The sequence below is a fragment of the Malus sylvestris genome, chromosome 17 (genome assembly GCF_916048215.2).
Source record: "Malus sylvestris chromosome 17, drMalSylv7.2, whole genome shotgun sequence".
Lineage (NCBI taxonomy): Eukaryota > Viridiplantae > Streptophyta > Magnoliopsida > Rosales > Rosaceae > Malus > Malus sylvestris.
Window position 1 is genome coordinate 27625344 of NC_062276.1, and position 26602 is coordinate 27651945.

General features: G+C 41.0%; 3 protein-coding genes and 1 long non-coding RNA gene across 7 annotated transcripts in view; 2 read left to right on the forward strand and 2 right to left on the reverse strand.

Annotated features, from left to right (window-relative positions):
- Positions 1-18132, forward strand: part of LOC126611283 (uncharacterized) — a 63011-nt gene extending 44879 nt beyond the window's left edge. The window contains exon 2 of the mRNA XM_050279497.1: positions 17218-18132. Within this exon, the coding sequence (XP_050135454.1) occupies positions 17218-18102 (885 nt within the window). The 3' untranslated portion in view covers positions 18103-18132. The remainder of the gene's footprint in view (positions 1-17217) is intronic.
- Positions 7523-8335, reverse strand: LOC126611286 (uncharacterized). Its single transcript, XR_007618758.1, has 2 exons — positions 8158-8335; positions 7523-7971 (listed from the first exon to the last, which is right to left on the reverse strand). It is a non-coding gene; the product is annotated as an uncharacterized LOC126611286 (long non-coding RNA).
- LOC126611278 (pentatricopeptide repeat-containing protein At3g04130, mitochondrial) lies at positions 11273-15057 on the forward strand. 3 transcript variants are annotated; one of them, XM_050279491.1, is made up of 2 exons: positions 11273-11396; positions 12911-15057. In XM_050279491.1, the coding sequence occupies exon 2, from the start codon at positions 12953-12955 to the stop codon at positions 14471-14473; it is 1521 nt and encodes a 506-aa protein (XP_050135448.1). In that variant the 5' UTR covers positions 11273-11396; positions 12911-12952; the 3' UTR covers positions 14474-15057. The 3 variants fall into 3 exon arrangements, with proteins under 3 accessions (XP_050135448.1, XP_050135447.1, XP_050135449.1); XM_050279490.1 differs by having other exon boundaries at positions 11276-11441; XM_050279492.1 differs by lacking the exon at positions 11273-11396 and adding an exon at positions 11463-12391.
- On the reverse strand, positions 15285-24794 carry LOC126611284 (uncharacterized). 2 transcript variants are annotated; one of them, XM_050279499.1, is made up of 6 exons: positions 24549-24794; positions 24110-24345; positions 23382-23517; positions 17006-17097; positions 15832-15955; positions 15285-15708 (listed from the first exon to the last, which is right to left on the reverse strand). In XM_050279499.1, the coding sequence occupies exons 2-6, from the start codon at positions 24238-24240 to the stop codon at positions 15628-15630; spliced, it is 564 nt and encodes a 187-aa protein (XP_050135456.1). In that variant the 5' UTR covers positions 24241-24345; positions 24549-24794; the 3' UTR covers positions 15285-15627. The 2 variants fall into 2 exon arrangements, with proteins under 2 accessions (XP_050135456.1, XP_050135455.1); XM_050279498.1 differs by having other exon boundaries at positions 24110-24350; positions 24549-24793.
- Between the last annotated feature and the right edge of the window lie 1808 nt (positions 24795-26602).

Here is a 26602-nt window from a genome sequence, read left to right on the forward strand (position 1 = left end):
CCAACAATGAAACACCCAACCCTAGAGACATATACAACAAACAACAACAACAACAACAAAGCCTTTTCCCACTAAGTGGGGTCGGCTATATGAATCCTAGAACGCCATTGCGCTCGGTTTTGTGTCATGTCCTCCGTTAGATCCAAGTACTCAAGTCTTTTCTTAGGGTCTCTTCCAAAGTTTTCCTAGGTCTTCCTCTACCCCTTCGGCCCTGAACCTCTGTCCCGTAGTCACATTTTCGAACCGGAGCGTCAGTAGGCCTTCTTTGCACATGTCCAAACCACTGGAACCGATTTTCTCTCATATTTCCTTCAATTTTGGCTACTCCTACTTTACCTCGGATATCCTCATTCCCAATCTTATCCTTTCTCGTGTGCCCATACATCCCACGAAGCATCCTCATCTCTGCTACACCCATTTTGTGTACGTGTTGATGCTTCACCGCCCAACATTCTGTGCCATACAACATCGCTGGCCTTATTGCCGTCCTATAAAATTTTCCCTTGAGCTTCAGTGGCCTACGACGGTCACACAACACGCCGGGTGCACTCTTACACTTCATCCATCCAGCTTGTATTCTATGGTTGAGATCTCCATCTAATTCTCCGTTCTCTTGCAAGATAGATCCTAGGTATCGAAAACGGTCACTTTTTGTGATCTTCGCTAGATTGCTCCGGTCATTAGTGTGGATAAGTATATAAATGGATAGAGATAGGAAAGCAAACACAAGATGTACGTGGTTCACCCAGATTGGCTACGTCCACGGAATAGAGGAGTTCTCATTAATTGTGAAGGGTTTACACAAGTACATAGGTTCAAGCTCTCCTTTAGTGAGTACAAGTGAATGATTTAGTACAAATGACATTAGGAAATATTGTGGGAGAATGATCTCGTAACCACGAAACTTCTAAGTACCGGAGTGTGGTATCGTCTTGACTTGCCTTATCTGTCTCATAGGTAGATGTGGCATCTTCTCTGGAAGTACTCTTCCTCCATCCAGGGTGGTATCTGTAACTGGTGGAGATGCACAAGGTAATGTATCAATTTCACTTGAAGCTTACTTGTAGTTTCAGGCTTGGTCAAGCGCGATACAAACCATGTAGTAGGAGTCCCCCAAGTCGCCGGGCTAGGGGATCTGCTGAAAGAGGTGACAGACAAGGTAAGCAATCAGAGCTCCAGCTGATTGTTCACATTCTTCCTATCTTGCAGGCAGCATGAAGGATAAAGAGAAGAAAAATGAGAAGAAATGATATGGGATACTTTTGCTTTTGAAGAAGTAACTTTCCACAGGCTTATTCTTGAACCGGGCTGGAGGGTTTTCTGGTTTCCTCCAGAGTATAAGGCTGACTGAAGAATTTGAGGGTCAAAACAAGTCCATCAAATCTAGAGTACGTTCGACCCTGCTGATATGGGATACTTTTGCTTTTGACAGAGTAGTGGATGTATCGGCACGTGTGCTGTTACGCTTGTCTCCACATGCTTCCTTGTATCCTTCTCACTTGCCCTATCTGTTCCTCAGGCAGATGCGATATCTTCCCTGGAAGCATAAGATGTTGAAGATGAGTACTCGAGAGTAATGCCAGGTAAGTAATTAGGTAAGGGGTTCCAGGCAGTCAGTTCCTGGCTGGAAGCTTGATTCCAAGTGCTGACTGATTGCTCTCTTTCTCCTTGTCTTGCAGGTAAGAACAAGGCCAAAGGAAAAGACAGGGAAAAAACATGATATGGGATACTCTTGCTTTTAACCCTGATGATATGAGATATTCTTGCTCTAGTATAACTTGTTTACAGAGGTATTATCGGGGGGAAAGAAAGCTGAATATTTCGAAAGGCTTCGTTGGGAGTGCCCTCTCAGATAAGAGAAAGGGTTGAACATTTTTGCAGGTCTGCCTGTCCGTTAGGGATGGAGGTCGACATATATAGGAGTCTCCCTAACATCAAGTAATAATGCTATTCCTTTACCCTGCTTGGTCATAGCACGGTAGTGGGAGCTGCCAGCTTCACATGTTTTAACTCTGTCAGAGCACTTTGAAAAAGTGGTCTGTGGTATCTGGAAAGCTGATGTTGCGTGTGAAGATTACAGACAAGCTTTATCCAAAGAGATCCAGCTCTTGAAGTTGGGAAAGTGGTGCCTCTTCGGTTTTCGAACAAGCAATCCTGTCGGGGTCTGGCTCTCGAGATTCGGAGAACGATGCCTCTTCGATTTTTGAGAAAGCAATCCTGCTGGGGGTCTGGCTCTCGAGATTCGGAGAGCGGTGTCTCTTCGATTTTTGAGAAAGTAATCATGTTGGGAGTCTGGCTCTCGAGATTCGGAGGGCGGTGCCTCTTCGATTTTGGAGCAAGCAATCTTGTTGGGAGTGTTTTCTCGAATGTGAGTAAAGGTTGGGCATGTTTGCTAGTCTACCTTGCCACGAAGCACAGAGGTTGACACACAGGGACTTTCCAATTATCCAGCAGTGGTACTGTTCCTTTACCCTCTCTTCGATTTTTGAGAAAGTAATCATGTTGGGAGTCTGGCTCTCGAGATTCGGAGGGCGGTGCCTCTTCGATTTTGGAGCAAGCAATCTTGTTGGAAGTGTTTTCTCGAATGTGAGTAAAGGTTAGGCATGTTTACTAGTCTACCTTGCCACAAAGCACAAAGGTTGACACACAGGGACTTTCCAATTATCCAGCAGTGGTACTGTTCCTTTACCCTCTCTTCGATTTTTGAGAAAGTAATCATGTTGGGAGTCTGGCTCTCGAGATTCGGAGGGCGGTGCCTCTTCGATTTTAGGGCAAGCAATCCTGTTGGGAGTGTTTTCTCGAATGTGAGTAAAGGTTGGGCATGTTTGCTAGTCTACCTTGCCACGAAGCACAGAGGTTGACACACCGGGACTTTCCAATTATCCAGCAGTGGTACTGTTCCTTTACCCTTGTGGGTAATAATATGGTAGCTAGACCTTCAAAATTTATGTGTCTAAACTTTGTTAGTGTTGTTTCTTTGCAATTCTTTTACCCTTCTTGGTCAGAGCGATGTAGCGGGAGCTGCAAGCTTCACGTGTCTCAACTTTGTCAGAGAACTTTGGCAAAGTTATCTGTGGTACCCATGAGTTACTGTTGCGTGTGGGAAGTGGGTGATTGAACAGTATGATTCATGTGCTTTCTACTTCGCCAGAAATCTTCGACAGAATGCCCATAATTTCCGCAAAGCTGAGTGTGCGTGTGACAGGTGCTGACAAGGCTGGAAAAGTAGGTGCCTCTTCGATTTCTGAGATCGGCCCTCGTGGTATTTGAGCAGCCCAGCTTTTGAGAAAGCAAGCCTCTTCGATTTCTGAGATCGACCTTCGTGGTCTTTGAGCAGCCCAGCTTTTGAGAAAGCAAACGCCTCTTCGATTTCTGAGATCGACCCTCGTGGTCTCTGAGCAGCCCAGCTTTTGAGAAAGCAAACGCCTTTTCGATTTCTGAGCAGGCGCCTCTTCGATTTCTGAAGCTTCGTCGAGTGCAGATTTTTATAGGAGCTGACATTAAGTTCCAAAGCACACTTGAATATCCACCAGTAGAAGCTCCATTCTTGCACTTCTAAGATCTTGATTTGTCCGACCTCTTCTCTCTTCAACACCTTTGAAAATGTCTGGCCCCTCCGACCGTCGTTTTGACTTGAACCTTGTTGAAGAGGCAGCCCCGCCTTCTCCAGACAACATATGGCGCCCATCTTTCGTCTCCCCTACTGGTCCTCTTACCGTTGGGGATTCCGTGATGAAGAATGATATGACCGCTGCGGTAGTGGCCAGGAACCTTCTCACTCCCAAAGATAACAGACTACTTTCCAAACAGTCTGATGAGTTGGCTGTTAAGGATTCTCTGACTCTCAGTGTTCAGTGTGCAGGTTCTGTGTCTAATATGGCCCAACGCCTATTTGCTCGAACCCGCCAATTTGAATCATTGGCGGCTAAAGTGATGAGTCTCAAACAGGAGATTAGAGGGCTCAAGCATGAGAATAAACAGTTGCACCGGCTCGCACATGACTATGCTACAAACATGAAGAGGAAGCTTGACCAGATGAAGGAATATGATGGTCAGGTTTTACTTGATCATCAGAGATTTGTGAGTTTGTTCCAAAGGCATTTATTGCCTTCGTCTTCTGGGGCTGTACCGCGTAATGAAGCTCCAAATGATCAACCTCTGATGCCTCCTCCTTCTAGGGTTTTGTCCAGTACTGAGGCTCCGAATGATCCCCCTCCGGTGCCTTCTCTTTCTGGGGCTCTACCGACTGCTGAGACTTCTCCTAAGCAACCTTTGTGAAGGCTCCCTCTTGTTTGTTTATTTTGACTCAAGTATATGTACATATTTGTAACTTATCGAGGATATCAATAAATAAACTTTCCTTCATTTCAACGTATTGTGTTAAATACACCAAAGCCTTCTTCGCTAAGTTCTTTGAATTTTCTTTTGTTGAAGCTTGTATGTTGAAACTTTGTGAGTGGAGCATGTAGGTTGAGGTAGTGTTCCCTTAATTTCCCGAGTGAGGAAAACTTCTCGGTTAGAGACTTGGAAAATCCAAGTCACTGAGTGGGATCGGCTATATGAATCTTAGAACGCCATTGTGTTCTGTCCTGTGTCATGTCCTCCGTTAGATCCAAGTACTCTAAGTCTTTTCTTAGGGTCTCTTCCAAAGTTTTCCTAGGTCTTCCTCTACCCCTTCGGCCCTGAACCTCTGTCCCATAGTCGCATCTTCTAATCGAAGCGTCAGTAGGCCTTCTTTGCACATATCCAAACCACCGTAACCGATTTTCTCTCATCTTTCCTTCAATTTCGGCTACTCCTACTTTACCCCGGATATCCTCATTCCTAATCTTATCCTTTCTCGTGTGCCCACACATCCAACGAAGCATCCTCATCTCCGCTACACCCATTTTGTGTACGTGTTGATGCTTCACCGCCCAACATTCTGTGCCATACAGCATCGCCGGCCTTATTGCCGTCCTATAAAATTTTCCCTTGAGCTTCAGTGGCATACGACGGTCACACAACACGCCGGATGCACTATTCCACTTCATCCATCCAGCTTGTATTCTATGGTTGAGATCTCCATCTAATTCTCCGTTCTTTTGCAAGATAGATCCTAGGTAACGAAAACGGTCGCTCTTTGGTATTTCTTGATCTCCGATCCTCACCCCTAACTCGTTTTGGCCTCCATTTGCACTGAACTTGCACTCCATATATTCTGTCTTTGATCGGCTTAGGCGAAGACCTTTAGATTCCAACACTTCTCTCCAAAGGTTAAGCTTTGCATTTACCCCTTCCTGAGTTTCATCTATCAACACTATATCGTCTGCGAAAAGCATACACCAAGGAATATCATCTTGAATATGTCCTGTTAACTCATCCATTACCAACGCAAAAAGGTAAGGACTTAAGGATGAGCCTTGATGTAATCCTACAGTTATGGGAAAGCTTTCAGTTTGTCCTTCATGAGTTCTTACGGCAGTCTTTGCTCCTTCATACATATCCTGTATAGCTTGGATATATGCTACTCGTACTCATTTCTTCTCTAAAATCCTCCAAAGAATGTCTCTTGGGACCCTATCATACGCTTTTTCCAAATCTATAAAGACCATGTGTAAATCCTTTTTCCCATCTCTATATCTTTCCATCAATCTTCGTAAGAGATAGATTGCCTCCATGGTTGAGCGCCCTGGCATGAACCCGAATTGGTTGTCCGAAACCCGTGTCTCTTGCCTCAATCTATGCTCAATGACTCTCTCCCAGAGCTTCATTGTATGACTCATTAGCTTAATACCCCTATAGTTCATGCAATTTTGCACATCGCCCTTATTCTTGTAGATAGGCACCAAAGTGCTCATTCGCCACTCATTTGGCATCTTCTTCGTTTTCAAAATCCTATTGAAAAGGTCAGTGAGCCATGTTATACCTGTCTCTCCCAAAACTTTCCACACTTCGATTGGTATATCGTCTGGGCCTACTGCTTTTCTATGCTTCATCTTCTTCAAAGCTACAACCACTTCTTCCTTCCGGATTCTACGATAAAAAGAGTAGTTTCTACACTCTTCTGAGTTACTCAACTCCCCTAAAGAAGCACTCCTTTCATGTCCTTCATTGAAAAGATTATGAAAATAACCTTTCCATCTGTCTTTAACCGCGTTCTCTGTATCAAGAACCTTTCCATCCTCATCCTTGATGCACCTCACTTGGTTTAGGTCCCTTGTCTTCTTTTCCCTTGCTCTAGCTAGTTTATAGATATCCAACTCTCCTTCTTTGGTATCTAGTCGCTTATACATATCGTCATAAGCCGCTAACTTAGCTTCTCTCATAGCTTTCTTCGCCTCTTGCTTCGCTTTTCTATACCTTTCACCATTTTCATCGGTCCTATCCTTGTATAAGGCTTTACAACATTCCTTCTTAGCCTTCACCTTTGTTTGTACCTCCTCATTCCACCACCAAGATTCCTTTTGGTGTGGGGCAAAGCCCTTGGACTCTCCTAATACCTCTTTTGCTACTTTTCGGATACAACTAGCCATGGAATCCCACATTTGGTTAGCTTCCCCCTCTCTATCCCACACACACTGGATGATTACTTTCTCTTTGAAAATGACTTGTTTTTCTTCTTTTAGATTCCACCATCTAGTCCTTGGGCACTTCCAAGTCTTGTTCTTTTTTCTCACTCTTTTGATATGTACATCCATCACCAACAAGCGATGTTGATTAGCCACGCTCTCTCCTGGTATAACTTTGCAATCCTTACAAGTTATACGATCCCCTTTCCTCATTAGAAGAAAATCTATTTGTGTTTTTGACGACCCACTCTTGTAGGTGATCACATGTTCTTCTCTCTTCTTAAAGAAGGTGTTGGCTAAGAAGAGATCATATGCCATTGCAAAATCCAAGATAGCTTCCCCATCCTCGTTTCTCTCCCCAAAACCATGGCCACCATGAAAACCTCCATAGTTGCTTGTCTCCCTGCCCACGTGTCCATTTAAATCTCCTCCTATAAATAATTTCTCCGTCTGAACAATTCCTTGCACCAAGTCTCCAAGGTCTTCCCAAAATTTCTCCTTCGAACTTCACGAAATAAAAATAAGACAACCATTTACAAGTCAAATCTTAGGCAGGCGGGGGCATAGATTTATTACTCTTAGATGAAGGGAGGGTAATATGGGCCAAATACACAAAAAGCTTAAATTTGTCTCACGTACATTTTTTTTCCACTTTAAGCTTCCAAATAACATAGAATTTGCAAATGAATTGAGAGCCGAGTGGACCAACAACTTGGTTCAGATTGAGAGAATAACCAAAGCTGGTAACAGTCACAATTCAAATGGGCGCGCGACATCTTACTTACAATGAAGAAGGCTTTGCTCTGTCTGTTAAGTCCACAACAGAAATTTGTTCAAAGTTCAAAGGGATCTTCACTCGTCAAGTTTGTTCCTTGTCCGTCTATTCTGCGAACATTTGAAATGGTATAGACAGATCTTACGAGAGGCACTTAATTGTTTCACTTTTCGAACAAAAAAGAGAACAATGTGTATGAACAAAAATTTCCTTCCAGTGATCCATTATTAGGTTTACAATCACACAATTACAGCTCAAGCACAACTAATCGTCCTAACTAAACTATAGCCTATAATGACAAATAAAAAATGTTTACAACTATATATATACAATGCCCTCCTCCTATTGAGATGTTTGCTTCTAATCTTCTCTTCAACTGAGATTGTCTCTTGAATGCCTTGTTGTTGTTATCGGATGATTGGGTCAGAAGAGTCATCTTCAGTCGCATTCTGCCATTGAGCATGCGCTTGCACTTCAGTCTTGAAGGGCTCTGCACTCTACGAGCCTCTCGTTACTGTTGCCATTCTCCCATACATCAGAAGAGAATTTGGGACGACCCGATTCCCAAAGGATGGTCCAGGGGTTCCACTGAGATCCCAAGGTGTTTGTTGATCAGGACCAGGCCATGCCCTATGAGGTTTTCATCTGCAATTGCAAAAACATAAAATCATGTAGATGAAATTAACGTATGGAGCTGATCAAGGTCTTAATTAATATATATGTATCATATACTCTCAAGGGGTAATTAGCTAATTTATCACAGGTTTGTCGAAAAATTAAGATGAAGATCAAATTTTAATAAAGTCATGGATTCGATTGAAAGAAATATACCTGATCTGGTAAATCATGGATGCGATATGTTAGAACCCTACCAGCACCGCCATCCTCTTCATCTTGGCTTTCAGACCCCTCACAAACTTTCATCTCTCTCTCTGGAACCCTAAAACCTAATGAGTAATGAGTAATGAGTAATGAGGGTCTCAATGTGGTCAGTTTTATAGGTGGAGAGGAGGGCTGTAAAACGATGGGCGCATTTCAAATCCAGGGGCTGTTGCTGCTGGTATTAGGGTTTTGAAATTAGAATCGGATGTTGTCATCAAATTTGGGAAATGCATTTTCTTTACCTTAAAAATATGAGGTTTTTTAACTTTTATTCTTGAAAAAAAAAAAGAAATATAATAAAAAATTTAGTGTTAACTTACATATTGATTACAATTTTCTTTAATTCAAAGTAATTAATGAGTATTTTTGTCGCATCTCAGACCGACTCCGCCATAGCACGATATTGTCCGTTTTGGGCCTCAGTCACGTCCTCATGGTTTTGTTTATGGGAACTCACATGAGGACTTCCCAATGGGTCACCCATCCTGGGAATGCTCTCACCCGAACTTGCTTAACTTCGGAGTTCCGATAGAATTCAAAGCCAGTAAATTTCCAAAAAGCCTCGTGCTATAGGAGGTGGGCATGTACATATAAGGCACATCACCCCCTCTCTGTTGGTCGATATGGGATGTTACAATCCACCCCTTTAGGGGCCGACGTCCTTATTTGCACACTCACACCACACAATAGAGTGACTCTGATACCATTCTGTCACATTCCAGATCGGCTCCACCATAGGATGATATTGTCCGCTTTAGGCCCTGGCCACGCCCTCACTATTTTGTTTATGGGAACTCACACAAGAACTTCCTAGTGAGTCACCCATCTTGGGAATGCTCTCCCCCGAACTCGCTTAACTTCAGAATTTCGATGAAATCCGAAGCCAGTGAGTTCTCAAAAGGCCTCGTGATATAGGAGGTGGGCATGTACATATAAGGCACATCAACCTCTCTCTATTAGTCGATGTGGGATGTTACAATTTTATTCAATGTCTTCCATTAAATATTTGAATTTATTAATCTACACATTTTTTTTTTGACCAAATTGTTTTTTTTAATTTATTAATTTTATTTAACATTCTTCATAATATTTGAAATACTCAAATAATGTACTTAAATGTTAGTACCAAATATATTATATTGAACTAATATTACTAAATATTAGTACAAAAATATATGCACCGAAACATATTATATTAAATTAATGTACCTAAGTATGTATACCAAACTGGATATACTAAAATATATTAAACGAATTAATGTACCTAAATGAAAATGACAAAATATATTAAAATATAGTATATAACAAAAATTAGTTTATCTAAATGTTTACAACAAAATATATTATGATGAATGAAATAAAAATTATAATTATAATGAAATATAATTAAATACATTAAAATTAGGAAGAAAAAGAGAAATAATTAAAATATCATAATATAACTAATAAATGAGGTGATGATTATATCAAGGGACAAAAATTAGATTTTCATCTTACTCATGGTTTTAGTCTAAAAGTCATTTTTGCAAAGGATTAGAATGAAGTTTCCTATAAAAATATTACAGATAGGATTCCAACTTCCAACTTTCAGGTGCATTGTATTATTCCCAGTAGACCACAAGCAGGCCAATAGACCACGAGAATGATCCTAGTGCAGGTCGGTGGAACTGGAAAACCAACCGGAAACTTTATGAGACCTGATAACATATTTGCAGAGGAACATAAAAAGGAATTATTCTTCTTAAGTATTAAAACCTTCTTTATGAGAGAACCACAAAGATATTCGCTAAAAACCAAGTTTTCTTATGCTGGATTCTTGGTTTGATTGTTGAATCCTGATGAAGCAGACGTCAATCAAACTACAATCACTAAGTAGGGACAAAACTTTGTTTCAAGGACATTGCGGTATGCAAGCCTTAATTACTGTTTTTACTTGTTTGATATTAATTTCATTTATTCATAATATGTCAATGTATTGAGTTGTATTTATTATTTATTAGCATGTTCGAATTTATTTCTATATTGTTGATCATTTTCTAACATCTACAAACGTGATCAAATATATGAGTTTTCATGAATTACGGGGGGCCATGGCCACTGCAGGCCTTAACAGTGATCCGCTCCTGAATGCATAGTCATGTCACTCACTACAAGTGAACAAGGGGCAATAGATTATCATGAAGTAGAATCGCATGGCAATAATGGTGCATTACAGGAGAAGTACTTATAGGAACGGGAAGAACCAACCAAATAATTTCATTATATCCCTTCTAAGATCGTTCGCATCCAAGGGTATCCTTTCTAAGTTCGTTCGGCATCCAAGGGTCTCGAACGGTAGTTTACTCTGTAACGGATGTCAGGTGGTCGAGTCTACTAATGTGATATGCGATCTCAATCTTTGAATCCGGGGATGTAATGTTCGAATGGTGCCGCACTCTAGCAGCAGTAGCTGGCGAACTATTTCACCACGGTCATGTTGGATTGTATACTCCAACAGATCCTACCGTTTGGGCATTCATTTTAATGTCTTGATGCTTGCTTCTTCCATGTGACGTTCATTGTCTAACAATACATTGTTATATGCATTTTTTTTATATATATGCCAATGGATTATTGAATTGGAATACCACGTAGTGGCTAGCCAAATTAACATTTGAGACATTTGTCAAGCTACAATAACAAAAATTTAGTTAGTATTGTTGTAGATGCTCGTGATGCCAATTGGTGCAATTATAATAAGGATAATCCTTGCTTTTCTCTATGTAAGAAATGCACACATCCTACCACTTGCAAAAAGAAAAAAAATATATATTTTTTATCGTGTAAATTTCATAATTAGAATAGATTATTTTCTCAGTCCTCATTTAAATAAGAGTAATTTATATAAAAAAAATTATTCAAATTGAAAATTATTAAGAAATTAAACCATTTAATTATAAAATTTATACGATAAAATTCGTTATTTGCGAATAATAGTGCACAGTACCATAATAGGAGGCAAGTATTTTCCTTAAAAATGTAGAAATGAATAAATATATAAATAAATGCGAAATAAAATAAAAATGAAAAGAACCGTCTGTTTTTATAATTTGCTATCTCACTCTCTCCAGAAGCAGAAGCCAGAAGAAGAGGGTTTTAGCTTGAAAACCATCCATTTGTGTCGGCCTCGTCCACTTCACTTGCAGCAGGTATTGCAGTGCGCCTCTCTGATATATGCGCTCACCTCCATCGAGGTCAGCGCTCTCTCCCCTTTTGCTCAATATTTTTCCTTTCATCCTCTCTGCCTGTAAATTTTCATTAGGGATGAATTTAGCAACGCGTTAAACTCTACTTTTTAGCCGAATTTAATATAAAACTGGAATATAATTGAGGAATGCCTTTTTATTTTCGTTTTTAATTTCTGGAGGTTCATGTTTTAGCTTTAGCTGGTGTTGTAACTACTGTTGATGCTGAAATATGATATTTGATGATGGGCTGTTGCAGTCCGTTGCCTTTTGTGTGAATTGGGTAATTAAACTATTTGGTGGAAATCCATATGCCCTCAGCTTCTGGGAACCGGCTTCAGAGCCGGTGAGCAGAGACTCCCTTTGATCCAGTCAGTCTTGAGCAGACTCCCTGCTTGTCCCGGTTTTTGGATTACCAGTTCAAAGTCTCTAGGATGATTGAGAAATTAATGAGAAATTTTTTTCGGTAAGGTAGGTAGGAGGGTAAGATTATCAAGGACCCCTTAATTTGTTGGGACCTAGTATGAAGACCAAAAGAAAAGTGGTTTAGCTAATGGTCATTTGAGGCAGAGAAATGTTGCCCTGTCGTTGACTGGTTGTGGTGGGAAAGACTCGGTGTGTCAGCAGTCCTATGGAGGGGACTCCGTGTAGGGGAAAATGGTTCAATTTGGTGTCCTTGGAAGACATTTCTCAGGGTACCCTATATTTTCTTCTCTATTAAACTTGTGGTGCCTCATCGTTCCAGACACTGTTTCCAAACCTGTGCAGATCCTACTTGAACTGTGATTCCACCATTGAGTTCTTGGCTTATCTTTCTTCCTCCCATGTGGTTTATTTGAATTACAGTTTTAGGAGAAATCTAGTGTTAGGAAGTTGGATGAGTATTAGTAACTGTACTTTGCTTCCTTCCTGTGCTGACAGGAGTAGTTTATAATTTCAGGGATCTGGAGTCTTCTCCTGTAAGTGCTTTTTGATGTCTTCATTAGATAACCCGAACCGTCCTCACTTCACTTCTTTTAAGTTTATTTGGAAGTTGGGGTGCCTACCAAAGTCCTGTTGCTTGGCTGGTTGTCCATGGCAAAGTCAATATCTGTGATTTGATTCTTTATGGCCTTCTTGTCCATTCTGTTTTGTATTTTCTTTGATCTGTTTTAAATATTTGTTTTTTATTAAAAAAAAATTATGCCTCTCTTATAAACATGCTAAAAGTTGTAAAATTAAGTCCTTGTTCCATTATGGAACAATCATGTGTTTGTTTCTGTCCTGTTCTTGGAAGTTCATTTAGTTTCATATACTTCACAAGAAAATACGTTAATTTTAATTTATGTTTTTGTCAACAATGTTAAAGCACGTCCATTCATATACTAATTTAGTTTCTATGGTCATCAATTATCTTTTCAATGTAAAATGCTAGTTCACATTTCTATTTTCTTCCCCAATTTTCTATTGGAATATATACTAAAGTAAGCTTGTTGCAGGAGCTAAAAGACATAATCTTTTCATTTCCTGTGGACATCTTCATGGTCTTCCATATTCAGAAATGCTTTAAAAGCCTTCGCTTCCGACGCAATACTTCAAAACCTTGCTCCTTTTTCCATACCTCTCCTGAAAATTGCTCATCTGCTCTTTCTTCAATTTTTTCTTCTCCGCTGGGATCGTCACAGTTTGAAGACTCTACAAGACTATCTGACCTTGACATCATCATATCTAAAGTATCTGTTGGAAGCAGTGATGATGAAGTTCTACGGTCTCTTGCACAAGATCAAGCATGTAATAGCATTCAGCTCACGGATAAACTTGTTGATCAACTGTTTCATCGGTTTAAGAATGATTGGAAGTCTGCATTGGGTGTATTTAGATGGGTAGAGTTATGCTCCGACTATAAACCCACCCCAGATGCATATGATTTGATAGTTGACATTTTGGGTAAAATGAAGCAATTGGATAAGATAACGGGTTTGTTAGAAAAAATGCGCCAGGATCATCTGGTGACTCTTAACACCGTAGGTAAGGTTATGAGAAGGTTTGCTGGTGCAGGGAAATGGGAGGACTCTGTGAGGATATTTGATGATTTAGGAAGTTTTGGGTTGGAGAAGAACACAGAATCTATGAACTTATTGCTTGACACCCTTTGCAAGGAGAACAAAGTTGAGAAGGCCCGTGAGATCTTCTTAGAGCTGAAATCACATATCTCGTCCAATGCTCATACCTTTAACATTTTCATTCACGGTTGGTGCAAGATCAAACGGGTTGACGAGGCACATTGGACAATCCAAGAGATGAAGGGACATGGCTATCGCCCTTGTGTCATCAGTTACTCGACCATCATCCTGTTTTATTGCCACCAATACAATTTTGGTAAGGTCTATGAATTGTTTGATGAAATGGAAGCTCAGGGGTGCTCCCCAAATGTCGTCACATATACCTCTGTCATGTGTTTTCTAGCAAAGTCCGAGGAGTTTGAGGAAGCTTTGCAGTTATATGAGAGAATGAAATCTGCTGGATGTGATCCCGATACACTTTTCTACAATTCACTGATCCACACACTAGGAAGAGCTGGCCGAGTCCGAGAGGCTGTCCATGTCTTCGACGTTGAAATGCCTGAGAAGGGGGTTCCTCCTAATACATCAACTTACAATACAATGATTGCCATGTTTTGCCACCACGGGGAAGAGCAAAAGGCCTTTAATGTCCTCCTGCAGATGGAAAATGCAGGGTTATGCAAACCTGATGTTCAGACGTACTATCCATTGCTTAAAATGTGCTTCAAAACTGGAAAAGTAGACGATTGTTTGACTCAATTATTGAATGACATGGTCAATAGACATCATCTCAGTCTCGACCTCTCCAGCTATACTCTTTTGATTCACGGACTATGCAGAGCAAATAGATGCGAGTGGGCTTACCTTCTCTTCAAGGAGATGATTGGTCAAGAGATAAAGCCTAGGTACAAGACATGTCGTTTTCTCTGGGACGAAGTGAAGCTGAAGAATATGTTTGCCGCTGCTGATACCATTGAAGATTTCATGAAGAAACTATAGTCGCATGAGAACCATCTCAGGGTACTTGAGTTCATTTGACGTGACACTAGAAGAAACGCATCTTGGCTCATTGTCGTTGCTTCAAGTATGGATTTGTGTATGAAGAGATGGGGGAGAAATACTTCAGGCTATGAACAGTTGTAGGAGTCGGGACACTAAGAACAGTAACGGTTGCAGCGCATTAGGACTGGATACGGTTGCTGCTGGAGATTTCACTTTCGGTTCGGAATGTCTGGCATCAACCGTTTTAGGGACTGAGAGGCGTAAAAGGTAAAAGATTGAGGTCAGGGAACTGGATGGGGAGGAAAGATCATACTTCTGAAGGTGTTGTCCAGAACTTGTTTTAATCAGATTAAAGATTCCACTTCCCACCACACTTGAGCAGAAGGAAATTAACGAGACGATCCTGGCGCTGGTCCGAAAGACTTATCTCACATTACTTTTGGGACATTACATATCCTTGTTCATTTTTATCAAACGATTCTCCGTTTATTTACTTAATCCAAATGCCAAAATTAAACATGACACAAGCGTGTAGGTGTGCGGAAATCATTTTATGTAGTAGTTATTATCCGTGTCCAAAACTGGTTCATTTTCCGGTGTGTGTTCCGTTGCATCGTAGAAAAATTACTGGACTTAAATCACCTGACGATTAATCTGCGCAACGTTACCTAAAATCTCTCTCTTTTGATCTTATATTTGGCCGTTCCAGGTTGACGTGGATACCTCAGAGAACTTGAGCTCCAAGGAGAATGGAGACGGCCTTTTTTTAAGTTTTTGGTTCCCTTCAGATAAACGAGAGTAGAGTACATAATTTTGGTTGTCTTCATCGACACCATTGGAAACGTTCGGTTTTTTTTTTTTTTTTTCCTTCTGAAGAGATGCCGGTTTACGGCAACTGTACATTTCTTGAAAAGGATTGGTCTACATCAACAGACCATGTAATCTTGCAAGGAAATTGGTACATGAAAACCAACGATCGAGCATTTTGAGGAAGTTAGCTGAACCTTCTCCGTATGTATGTTTGTGTCTAACAAAACAACCCTAATCTCACTTGTAGACAAATTGGTTCCTGTAGGCCGTGGTCAACGAAAACTTATAATCGGGAAGCAACAAACTGGAAAAGCGGCTAATTCAGCAAGCGATTAACATCTTCATATACATTGAGTGGATGATGCACCACTGAAGTAGACTGTTATAGCCTTTAGAGAGCTCTGCACATAATTTTCTTCAATCTGCATATTCAATATCAATCACGGGCGTACGCATAGTGTCCGAAATTCAGATTAATATCACAAAACAAAACTAAAAAACATTTTCCGTGCATAACACATTACTCTGTATGTATCGGACCATACCTCAACGTCTAGAGGAGGAGAAGACAACCAGCAGAGTTCTTCCACTTGGTGTAAGTCTACATTCCGCGGTAAGTACATAATGATGTTGGGCGTTATCGCTTGAGCAGCTTGAAATATTGCGTGCCTGTGCTTAATGCATTAATAGTAAAATAAACATACGAAAATAAAATAGATAACGTAGAACATCAAACTACAACTGTCTACATAAGACTACAACAATAATCACTTCACTTGGTTTTGTTCGAAAACTTCTCGAGGACAAAATTTACCAAACAAGGTTAAAACTAGAGAGAACATTAATATTCTAGGAAAAACTATTCTAGGGACTTAAAGATGTGAAAGGTTAGGAATTGATGGCAAGGAACAAGTTGGGGATGATCGTAGGCTTTATACACATCGTGGTCGTACCCAGTGCACAAGGCTCCCGCTTTACGCAGGGTCTGGGAGAGGTGAATGTCGGCTAGCCTTACCCCCAATTTATGACGTATCAGAAAGAGCAGCATACATCTGCAAGTACCCGCTCAAACTTATTTTTATTTGATAAAAAGAACTATGATACAAAAGCTTGTACCACACCTGATCAACATGGAGATGGACCTCAACTCGGAAAGAAGTAAAAGACCAAACATGAAACACAGTAAGTCTGTAAAAATCAATGGGAAATGATTTCCACACACCCCTTTGCTCCTGTGCACCGGTCTATTTCTTTCCCTTGATTCTCCTTTGATTTATTCTGTCCAAAGGACACAAGAAAAGGGATGTGTGGAATCACTTCCCAGGACTAAAGGTGAGAGACTGAGTCAAAACTCAGAACTACATCCCATAACCAGAAAAGCAGAAATTCCAAGATATGTCATCAAAGTAGCTATTTATATTATATAAACTACAAAGGATTTCAATCTGGTCCAAGCGAAACTTAGATATACTTTAAATTAATTTTTGGTCAAATCTTCTTATAACTTGCCTCACATCTGTGATTTAGATTAATGTGTCGACAAATTTATCATCATCGTTATTTTAGTTCATAGAGCCGACCCCACTTAGAGGATAAGGCTTTGTTGTTGTCGTTGTTGTTGTTGTTGTTGTAGTTCATATATTCAGTAAACTACACCACACAGTCAACATTCTCCTTAATTCCCATCATGCAATGTAAAATGAAGACATCTTTACATACCCATCTTTTGGCTTGAGTAAGTCAAGTGTAAATTTCTTTACCCTTGTGTACGATGGGCCTCCCCAAGGTGGTGAAAGGAACACTACATCCCCCTACGAAATAAAGACACAAAATGTACATTAGTAAACGCAGCTCAAACTATTACAGAAAAATAGTTCTAAAGTTTGATACTAATAAAGCAGATACAACTACGCAAAGTTTTATCTGTTTAGTTAACTGTAGGATTACATCAAGGCTCATCCTTAAGTCCTTACCTTTTTGCGTTGGTAATGGATGAGTTAACACGACATATTCAAGATGATATTCCTTGGTGTATGCTTTTCGCAGACGATATAGTGTTGATAGATGAAACTCAGGAAGGGGTAAATGCAAAGCTTAACCTTTGGAGAGAAGTGTTGGAATCTAAAGGTCTTCGCCTAAGCCGATCAAAGACAGAATATATGGAGTGCAAGTTCAGTGCAAATGGAGGCCAAAACGAGTTAGGGGTGAGGATCGGAGATCAAGAAATACCAAAGAGCGACCGTTTTCGTTACCTAGGATCTATCTTGCAAAAGAACGGAGAATTAGATGGAGATCTCAACCATAGAATACAAGCTGGATGGATGAAGTGGAAGAGTGCATCCGGCGTGTTGTGTGACCGCCGTATGCCACTGAAGCTCAAGGGAAAATTTTATAGGACGGCAATAAGGCCGGCGATGCTGTATGGCACAGAATGTTGGGCGGTGAAACATCAACACGTACACAAAATGGGTGTAGCGGAGATGAGGATGCTTCGTTGGATGTGTGGGCACACGAGAAAGGATAAGATTAGGAATGAGGATATCCGGGGTAAAGTAGGAGTAGCCGAAATTGAAGGAAAGATGAGAGAAAATCGGTTACGGTGGTTTGGACATGTGCAAAGAAGGCCTACTGACGTTCCGATTAGAAGATGCGACTATGGGACAGAGGTTCAGGGCCGAAGGGGTAGAGGAAGACCTAGGAAAACTTTGGAAGAGACTCTAAGAAAAGACCTAGAGTACTTAGATCTAACGAAGGACATGACACAGGATCGAGCACAATGGCGTTCTAAGATTCATATAGCCGATCCCACTCAGTGACTTGGATTTTCCAAGTCTCCAACTGAGAAGTTTTCCTCACTCGGGAAATTAAGGGAACACTACCCCAACCTACATGCTCCACTCAGAAAGCTTCAACATACAAGCTTTAACAAAAGAAAATTCAAAGAACTTAGCGAAGAAGGCTTTGGTGTATTTAACACAATACGTTGAAATGAAGGAAAGCTTATTTATTGATATCCCCGATAAGCTACAAATATGTACATATACATGAGTCAAAATAAGCACACAAGAGGGAGCCTTCACAAAGGTTGCTTTGGAGAAGTCTCAGCAGTCGGTAGAGCCCCAGAAAGAGAAGGCACCGGAGGGGGATCATTTGGAGCCTCAGTACTGGACAGAACCCTAGAAGGAGGAGGCATCAGAGGTTGATCATTTGGAGCTTCATTACGCGGTACAGCCCCAGAAGACGAAGGCAATAAATGCCTTTGGAACAAACCCACAAATCTCTGATGATCAAGTAAAACCTGACCATCAGTTTCCTTCATCTGGTCAAGCTTCCTCTTCATGTTTGTAGCATAGTCATGTGCGAGCCGGTGCAACTGTTTATTCTCATGCTTGAGCCCTCTAATCTCCTGTTTGAGACTCATCACTTCAGCCGCCAATGATTCAACTTGGCGGGTTCGAGCAAATAGGCGTTGGGCCATATTAGACACAGAACCTGCACACTGAACACTGAGAGCCAGCGAATCCTTAACAGTTAACTCATCAGACCGTTTGGAAAGTAGTCTGTTATCTTTGGGAGTGAGAAGGTTCCTGGCCACCACCGCAGCGGTCATATCATTCTTCATCACGGAATCCCCAACGGTAAGAGGACCAGTAGGGGAGACGAAGGATGGGCGCCATATGTTGTCTGGAGAAGGCGGGGCTGCCTCTTCAACAAGGTTCAAGTCAAAACGACGGTCGGAGGGGCCAGACATTTTCAAAGGTGTTGAAGAGAGAAGAGGTCGGACAAATCAAGATCTTAGAAGTGCAAGAATGAAGCTTCTACTGGTGGAGATTCAAGTGTGCTTTGGAACTTAATGCCAGCCCCTATAAAAATCTGCACTCGACGAAGCTTCAGAAATCGAAGAGGCGCCTGCTCAGAAATCGAAGAGGCGTTTGCTTTCTCAAAAGCTGGGCTGCTTAGAGATCACGAGGGTTGATCTCAGAAATCGAAGAGGCGTTTGCTTTCTCAAAAGTTGGGCTGCTCAAAGACCACGAAGGCCGATCTCAAAAATCGAAGAGGCGCTCGCTTTCTCAAAAGCTGGGCTCCCCAGAGACTACGAGGGCCGATCTCAGAAATCGAAGAGGCACCTACTTTTCAAGCCTTTTCCAGCCTTGTCAGCACCTGTCACACGCACACTCAGTTTTGCGGAAATTATGGGCATTCTGTCAAAGACTTCTGGGGAAGTAGAAAACACATGAATCTTACTGTTCAATCACCCACTTCCCACACGCAACAATAGCTCATGGGTACCACAGATAACTTTGCCAAAGTTCTCTGCCAAAGTTGAGCACGTGAAGCTTGCAGCTCCCACTACATCGCTCTGACCAAGAAGGGTAAAAGAATAGCAAAGAAACAGCACTAACAAAGTTTAGACCCATAAATTTTGAAGGTCTAGCTACCATATTATTACCCACAAGGGTAAAGGAACAGTACCACTGCTGGATAATTGGAAAGTCCCTGTGTGTCAACCTCTGTGCTTCGTGGCAAGGTAGACTAGCAAACATGCCCAACCTTTACTCACATTCGAGAAAACACTCCCAATAAGATTGCTTGCTCCAAAATCGAAGAGGCACCGTCCTCCGAATCTCGAGAGCCAGACTCCCAACATGACTACTTTCTTAAAAATCGAAGAGAGGGTAAAGGAACAGTACCATTGCTGGATAATTGGAAAGTCCCTGTGTGTCAACCTCTGTGCTTCGTGGCAAGGTAGACTAGCAAACATGCCCAACCTTTACTCACATTCGAGAAAACACTCCCAACAAGATTGCTTACTCCAAAATCGAAGAGGCACCGCCCTCCGAATCTCGAGAGCCAGACTCCCAACATGATTACTTTCTCAAAAATCGAAGAGACACTGCTCCTCGAATCTCGAGAGCCAGACCCCCAGCATGATTGCTTTCTCAAAAATCGATGAGGCATCGTTCTCCGAATCAATCGAAGAGGCGCTCGCTTTCTCAAAAGCTGGGCTGCTCAGAGACCACGAGGGCCGATCTCAGAAATCGAAGAGGCACCTACTTTTCTAGCCTTGTCAGCACCTGTCACACGCACACTCAGCTTTGCAGAAATTATGGGCATTCTGTCGAAGACTTCTGGTGAAGTAGAAAGCACATGAATCTTACTGTTCAATCACCCACTTCCCACACGCAACAATAGCTCATGGGTACCACAAATAACTTTGCCAAAGTTCTCTGCCAAAGTTGAGCACGTGAAGCTTGCAGCTCCCACTACATCGCTCTGACCAAGAAAGGTAAAAGAATAGCAAAGAAACAGCACTAACAAAAGTTTAGACACATAAATTTTGAAGGTCTAGCTACCATATTATTACCCACAACTGTAAAGGAACAGTACCACTGCTGGATAATTGGAAAGTCCCTGTGTGTCAACCTCTGTGCTTCGTGGCAAGGTAGACTAGCAAACATGCCCAACCTTTACTCACATTCGAGAAAACACTCCCAATAAGATTGCTTGCTCCAAAATCGAAGAGGCACCGTCCTCCGAATCTCGAGAGCCAGACTCCCAACATGACTACTTTCTCAAAATCGAAGAGAGGGTAAAGGAACAGTACCATTGCTGGATAATTGGAAAGTCCCTATGTGTCAACCTTTGTGCTTCGTGGCAAGGTAGACTAGCAAACATGCCCAACCTTTACTCACATTCGAGACAACACTCCCAACAAGATTGCTTGCTCCAAAATCGAAGAGGCACCGCCCTCCGAATCTCGAGAGCCAGACTCCCAACATGATTACTTCCTCAAAAATCGAAGAGACACTGCTCTCCGAATCTCGAGAGTCATACCCCCAGCATGATTGCTTTCTCAAAAATCGAAGAGGCATCGTTCTCCGAATCTCGAGAGCCAGATACCACAGACCACTTTTTCAAAGTGCTCTGACAGAGTTAAAACATGTGAAACTGGCAGCTCCCACTACTGTGCTATGACCAAGCAGGGTAAAGGAATAGCATTACTACTTGTTGTTAGGGAGACTCCTATATATGTCGACCTCCATCCCCAACGGACAGGCAGACCTGCAAAAATGCTCAACCCTTCATCATATCTGAGAGGGCACTCCCAACGAAGCCTTTCGAAATATTCAGCTTTCTTTCCCCCCGATAATACCTCTGCAAACAAGCTATACTAGAGCAAGAATATCTCATATCATCAGGGTTAAAAGCAAGAGTATCCCATATCATGCTTTTTCCCTGTCTTTTCTTTTGGCCTTGTTTTTACCTGCAAGACAAGGAGAAAGAGAGCAATCAGTCAGCACTTGGAATCAAGCTTCCAGCCAGGAACTGACTGCCTGGAACCCCTTACCTGATTACTTACCTGGCATTGCTCTCGAGTACTCATCTTCAACATCTTATGTTTCCAGGGAAGATTCCGCATCTGCTTGAGGAACAGATAGGGCAAGTGCGAAGGATACAAGGAAGCATGTGGAGACAAGCGTAACAGCACACGTGCCGATACATTCATTACTCTGTCAAAAGCAAAAGTATCCCATATCAGCAGGGTGGAACGTACTCTAGATTTGATGGACTTGTTTTGACCCTCAAATTCTTCAGTCGGCCTTATACTCTGGAGGAAACCAGAAAACCCTCCAGCTCAGTTCAAGAATAAGCCTGTGGAAAGTTACTTCTTCAAAAGCAAAAGTATCTCATATCATCTCTTCTCATTTTTCTTCTCTTTATCCTTCATGCTGCTGCAAGATGGGGAGAAGGTGAACAATCAGTCGGAGCTCTGATTGCTTACCTTGTCTGTCACCTCTTTCAGCAGACCCCCTAGCTCGGCGACTTGGGGGACTCCTACTACATGGTTTGTATCGCGCTTGACCAAGCCTGAAACTACAAGTAAGCTTCAAGTGAAATTGATACATTACCTTGTGCATCTCCACCAGTTAAAGATACCACCCCTGGATGGAGGAAGAGTACTTCCAGAGAAGATGCCACATCTACCTATGAGACAGATAAGGCAAGTCAAGACGACACCACACTCCGATACTTAGAAGTTTCGTGACTACGAGATCATTCTCCCACAATATTTCCTAATGTCATTTGTACTAAATCATTCACTTGTACTCACTAAATGAGAGCTTGAACCTATGTACTTGTGTAAACCCTTCACAATTAATGAGAACTCTTCTATTCCGTGGACGTAGCCAATCTGGGTGAACCACGTACATCTTGTGTTTGCTTTCCTATCTCTATCCATTTATATACTTATCCACACTAATGACCGGAGCAATCTAGCGAAGATCACAAAAAGCAATCGTTTTCGCTACCTAGGATCTATCTTGCAAGAGAACGGAGAATTAGATGGAGATCTCAACCATAGAATACGAGCTGGATGGAAAGAGTGCATCCGGCGTGTTGTGTGACCGTCGTAGGCCACCGAAGCTCAAGGGAAAATTTTATAGGACGGCAATAAGGCTAGCGATGTTGTATGGCACAGAATGTTGGGTGGTGAAGCATCAACACGTACACAAAATGGGTGTAGCGGAGATGAGGATGCTTCGTGGGATGTGTGGGCACACGAGAAAGGATAAGATTGGGAATGAGGATATCCGAGGTAAAGTAGGAGTAGCCGAAATTGTAGGAAATATGAGAGAAAATCGGCTCCGGTGATTTTGAACATGTGCAAAGAAGGCCGACTGACGCTCCGGTTCGAAGATGTGACTACGGGACAGAGGTTCAGGGCCGAAGGGGTAGAGGAAGACCTAGGACAACTTTGGAAGAGACTCTAAGAAAAGACTTAGAGTACTTGGATCTAACGGAGGACATGACACAAAACCGAGCGCAATGGCGTTCTAGGATTCATATAGCCGACCCCACTTAGTGGGAAAAGGCTTTGTTGTTGTTGTTGTAGTTATTCATTCATTTGAATCCCCAGATAATATTGAATCAAATATCAAATCGTACACAACAAAATTATGAATCATTATACAAAGATACGAAAAAATCTACAAATGTCATCAAAAGTTACATACCTCCTCATCATGGGGTTGCTTACATACAGAATGATTTCATAGATTCTCAGAAACTAATACCGAGAGGAAAGCAGTACCTTCAACGATGGTGCAAGTTCAAAAAAGTCTCCAACAATGAAATCAATGTAATCTTCCACTCCATATATTTTTGCATTGTTAATGGCCATATCCACCTTTAGGGGATCAATTTCAATAGCAACAACGTGACAATGCCTAAGAGACCACAGACCAAAGATCAAAGTTATTAAGCTCTTGTAAAACACATACATAATGAGAATGTAAAAGCTTATCCAACATGCATGAAAATGGTCGTTCGATACAAAACGTCCACCTACTCTTGTCCATCAAAGATGAAACCCCGACAGAATTCAACATCCAAAACCAGACCCTAAATTGAATATTGATCTATCACATAAAATCTCATATAAACTGAAGCAAATAGCCTACAAAGTACAAACTGTCAAGAATACAAGACATTAGGTCCCCCTTTAATACCTCCGTCGCTCCAGTACTCTATTGTATTTTTCAATCAAACGATATCCACAATTTACTGCAATTTTTTCTGGTCTAGCAGTAAAATTCAACCCTCGGGTTTCGATAAAGTACTCGAACATAAAAAAGCTCCCAGCTTGAATGCATACTTTCTCAGGATTTAACCAAAGTTGAAAGTAGGCACTACATTTCCTGATAAACATATCTTCAAATATCAAGGCCATAAAGCTTAGAGCTTGATACAACTGGTTGCCAAGTAACTAATAATTTGCATAAAATCAGCACCTCATATGAACAAAGTTTGGGAACTTACAGTGAAGCAAACTGAATGGCATTGCCGCCAACGCCCGCGAAGCAATCGATAACAGTTGTTCTTTGGCACCTCTTGGCGTGTCCGATTGCAATCTGTTCAGGCGTGACAGAGTACCAGCCCTGCTCATCCATTCTGATCCCCTCGTCGTATCTCGAGAAGAGATCATATCTCTGAAACCAATACTTCTCAACAAGGGGACTCAACCCTTGTTCAAGTAACTTCCTTCTCCTATAAATCTGACCTGAGAAAACAAGCAAACAAATAAATGGACTATTAAACATTCAAAAGAAAAGAAACCCAGATTAAATTTTCTTAGGGATTTTATGAACTAATTTCTCTAGCATTGCAGTTTTCAGCCGCTAGAAGATTTGAAAAATTAATGTTTCCTTCATTTTCTGGGAAACCAAACAGAATTAGAATACGGAAAAGGACTGATTACGTGGGTGGTGTAAGAGCTTGTTGCATTTCTTAGGACGACGAGTGGCTCTTCGCCGCCTTGAAAGCTTCTTCTGCATCCTCTGATATTGGCGGGCTGGAAATTGAATGAGAGCGGGAATTTGGTTCAGTTCAGTGGTAGTCTCCTCCTTCCTCCTCCTCTCTTGCACCGAGTTTGATGATTCAACTTCTCCTCCGACTTTTTTTTTTTTTTTTTTTTTTTTTGTTCAAGCAGCTAATTTCAATAAATAAATAAAAATAAATAAAAACCACACACACACAAATAGGCAAGTCCAAAGTCCAAGGACAATTGCTGCCCAAAGTTAAAAAACTTTTCTCTCCGTGTGAGAGATTTTCTCTCGGAGAATTATTGCTAACTCATTGTGTAGTTAAGTTCACTCGTTTTTTCGTAATGTAGAATTTTTTTTAATTATCCCATGATAGCTCCGCCATTAAAAGTAGTTGGTAATTGTTTTAAAAATTAGCATTTTTTTTCTTAAAGCATTTTATTAAATTGGTATTTAATTTGAATTTGCCTTTATTTTGAGCAACAACGAACAACAATTAAAAAAAACATAACTAAAATAAAATAAAATAAAATAACTAAACGACAATGATAGTAACATAGAACTAGGTGTCTTGGGTAATACGCAGTGGAGTGGTTGTAGGATGCCATGATTTCATCTTATCTATCAATTCAATATTTCTTCTTTCTTGGGGTATATTTTGGGAGGTCTTTGTCAATAATTGAATCTTCCTACTTATTTTACTCTAATTTGCTCTTCTTGTTCGATGCGTTGCGTTGCTCATCTTGTTTGTTTCGTTACTACTCTTCTCAATGAATTCATCTTCTTTCCTATCCCCTATGTTGAACCAATTGCCTAACGATTTGGTTTTGGCGAGACACGAAAGGCATCAAGAGAAATGTTAAGGAGGCTTTCTGCATGTGGGACTCTTTATGGACTTTGTCACCTCACAATTTAACGTCAATTCACATGTCAACATTATAAAACATTGTGCCATAAATATAAGGTGGCAGATAATCCATGAAGAGTTCCATTTTGGAGAGTCTCCTTAGCATTTCTCAGGCATAAAAGTACAAATTGACAAAAGTGTTTTTCTTTGGTAACATGAAAGAAAGAAAGAGAAGAAATACTAAGAAACAATTAGTCTAACTCTAGCGACTTCAAAGCAGTTATCGAAAAGGGTTTGAACTAAACAGGGAGGAAGCTCCGCAAACTCTTGAAAAACCATCTCGCTATTTAAACTCAACTTGGCTAACCCGTCAGTTACAAAATTACGCTCTCTATGAACATGTTGCAAATTGCAAATCCAATTCTCATGATCAAACTTCTGCACTACGAGACAAGACCATAGAGAGGATGATTAAAGCTAGAGAACCATGAATGAGAGAAACCACATTTAACTTAAAAGGTCTCAGACGAAGGAGGAACCCAAGCCAAAAGAACTTGCACACGATTGTGTTTACTAGAAAGGCTAACATTATTTAAGCCATTCTTTAGAATACTCCAAAATGCTTTTCTTTGGATCAGTAGGCTTAGCAAAATTAGGACAAAATATAACACAACATCTCCACCTGCATATGAACCATAAGGCTACAACAAAAACAAGATTCCAAGATAACCCAAAACAATGCGAATCTTTGCATTTTAAATTTGCCTCCACACAACCAAGAAAGGAATCAAATTGGTTCCAATGAAGATGATGACGAAAAGAATCTCTCTTTGAGTCCATATAGCAGCATAACAGCTTGAGAAAACATGCGAAACATTCTCCACAGCAGAATCACAAATCTGATAGAGGGTTGCTAGACATGTGTCTTTTAAAACGTTGCTCGCTAGACAAAAGTGTTTTTGCTTCAAACATTGTCCTTCAATGCTCCCAATCCTTGTTCAACCTTTCTTCACTTCATATATCCTCCCCTTTTATCTCAAAGCAAAAGTAAAAAACGAAACGGTTATTAAACGATTAGGTTCTAATAGGAACATATGCACACATTGAGGATCATGACAACTCTTTCAAATACATTGAAAGAGA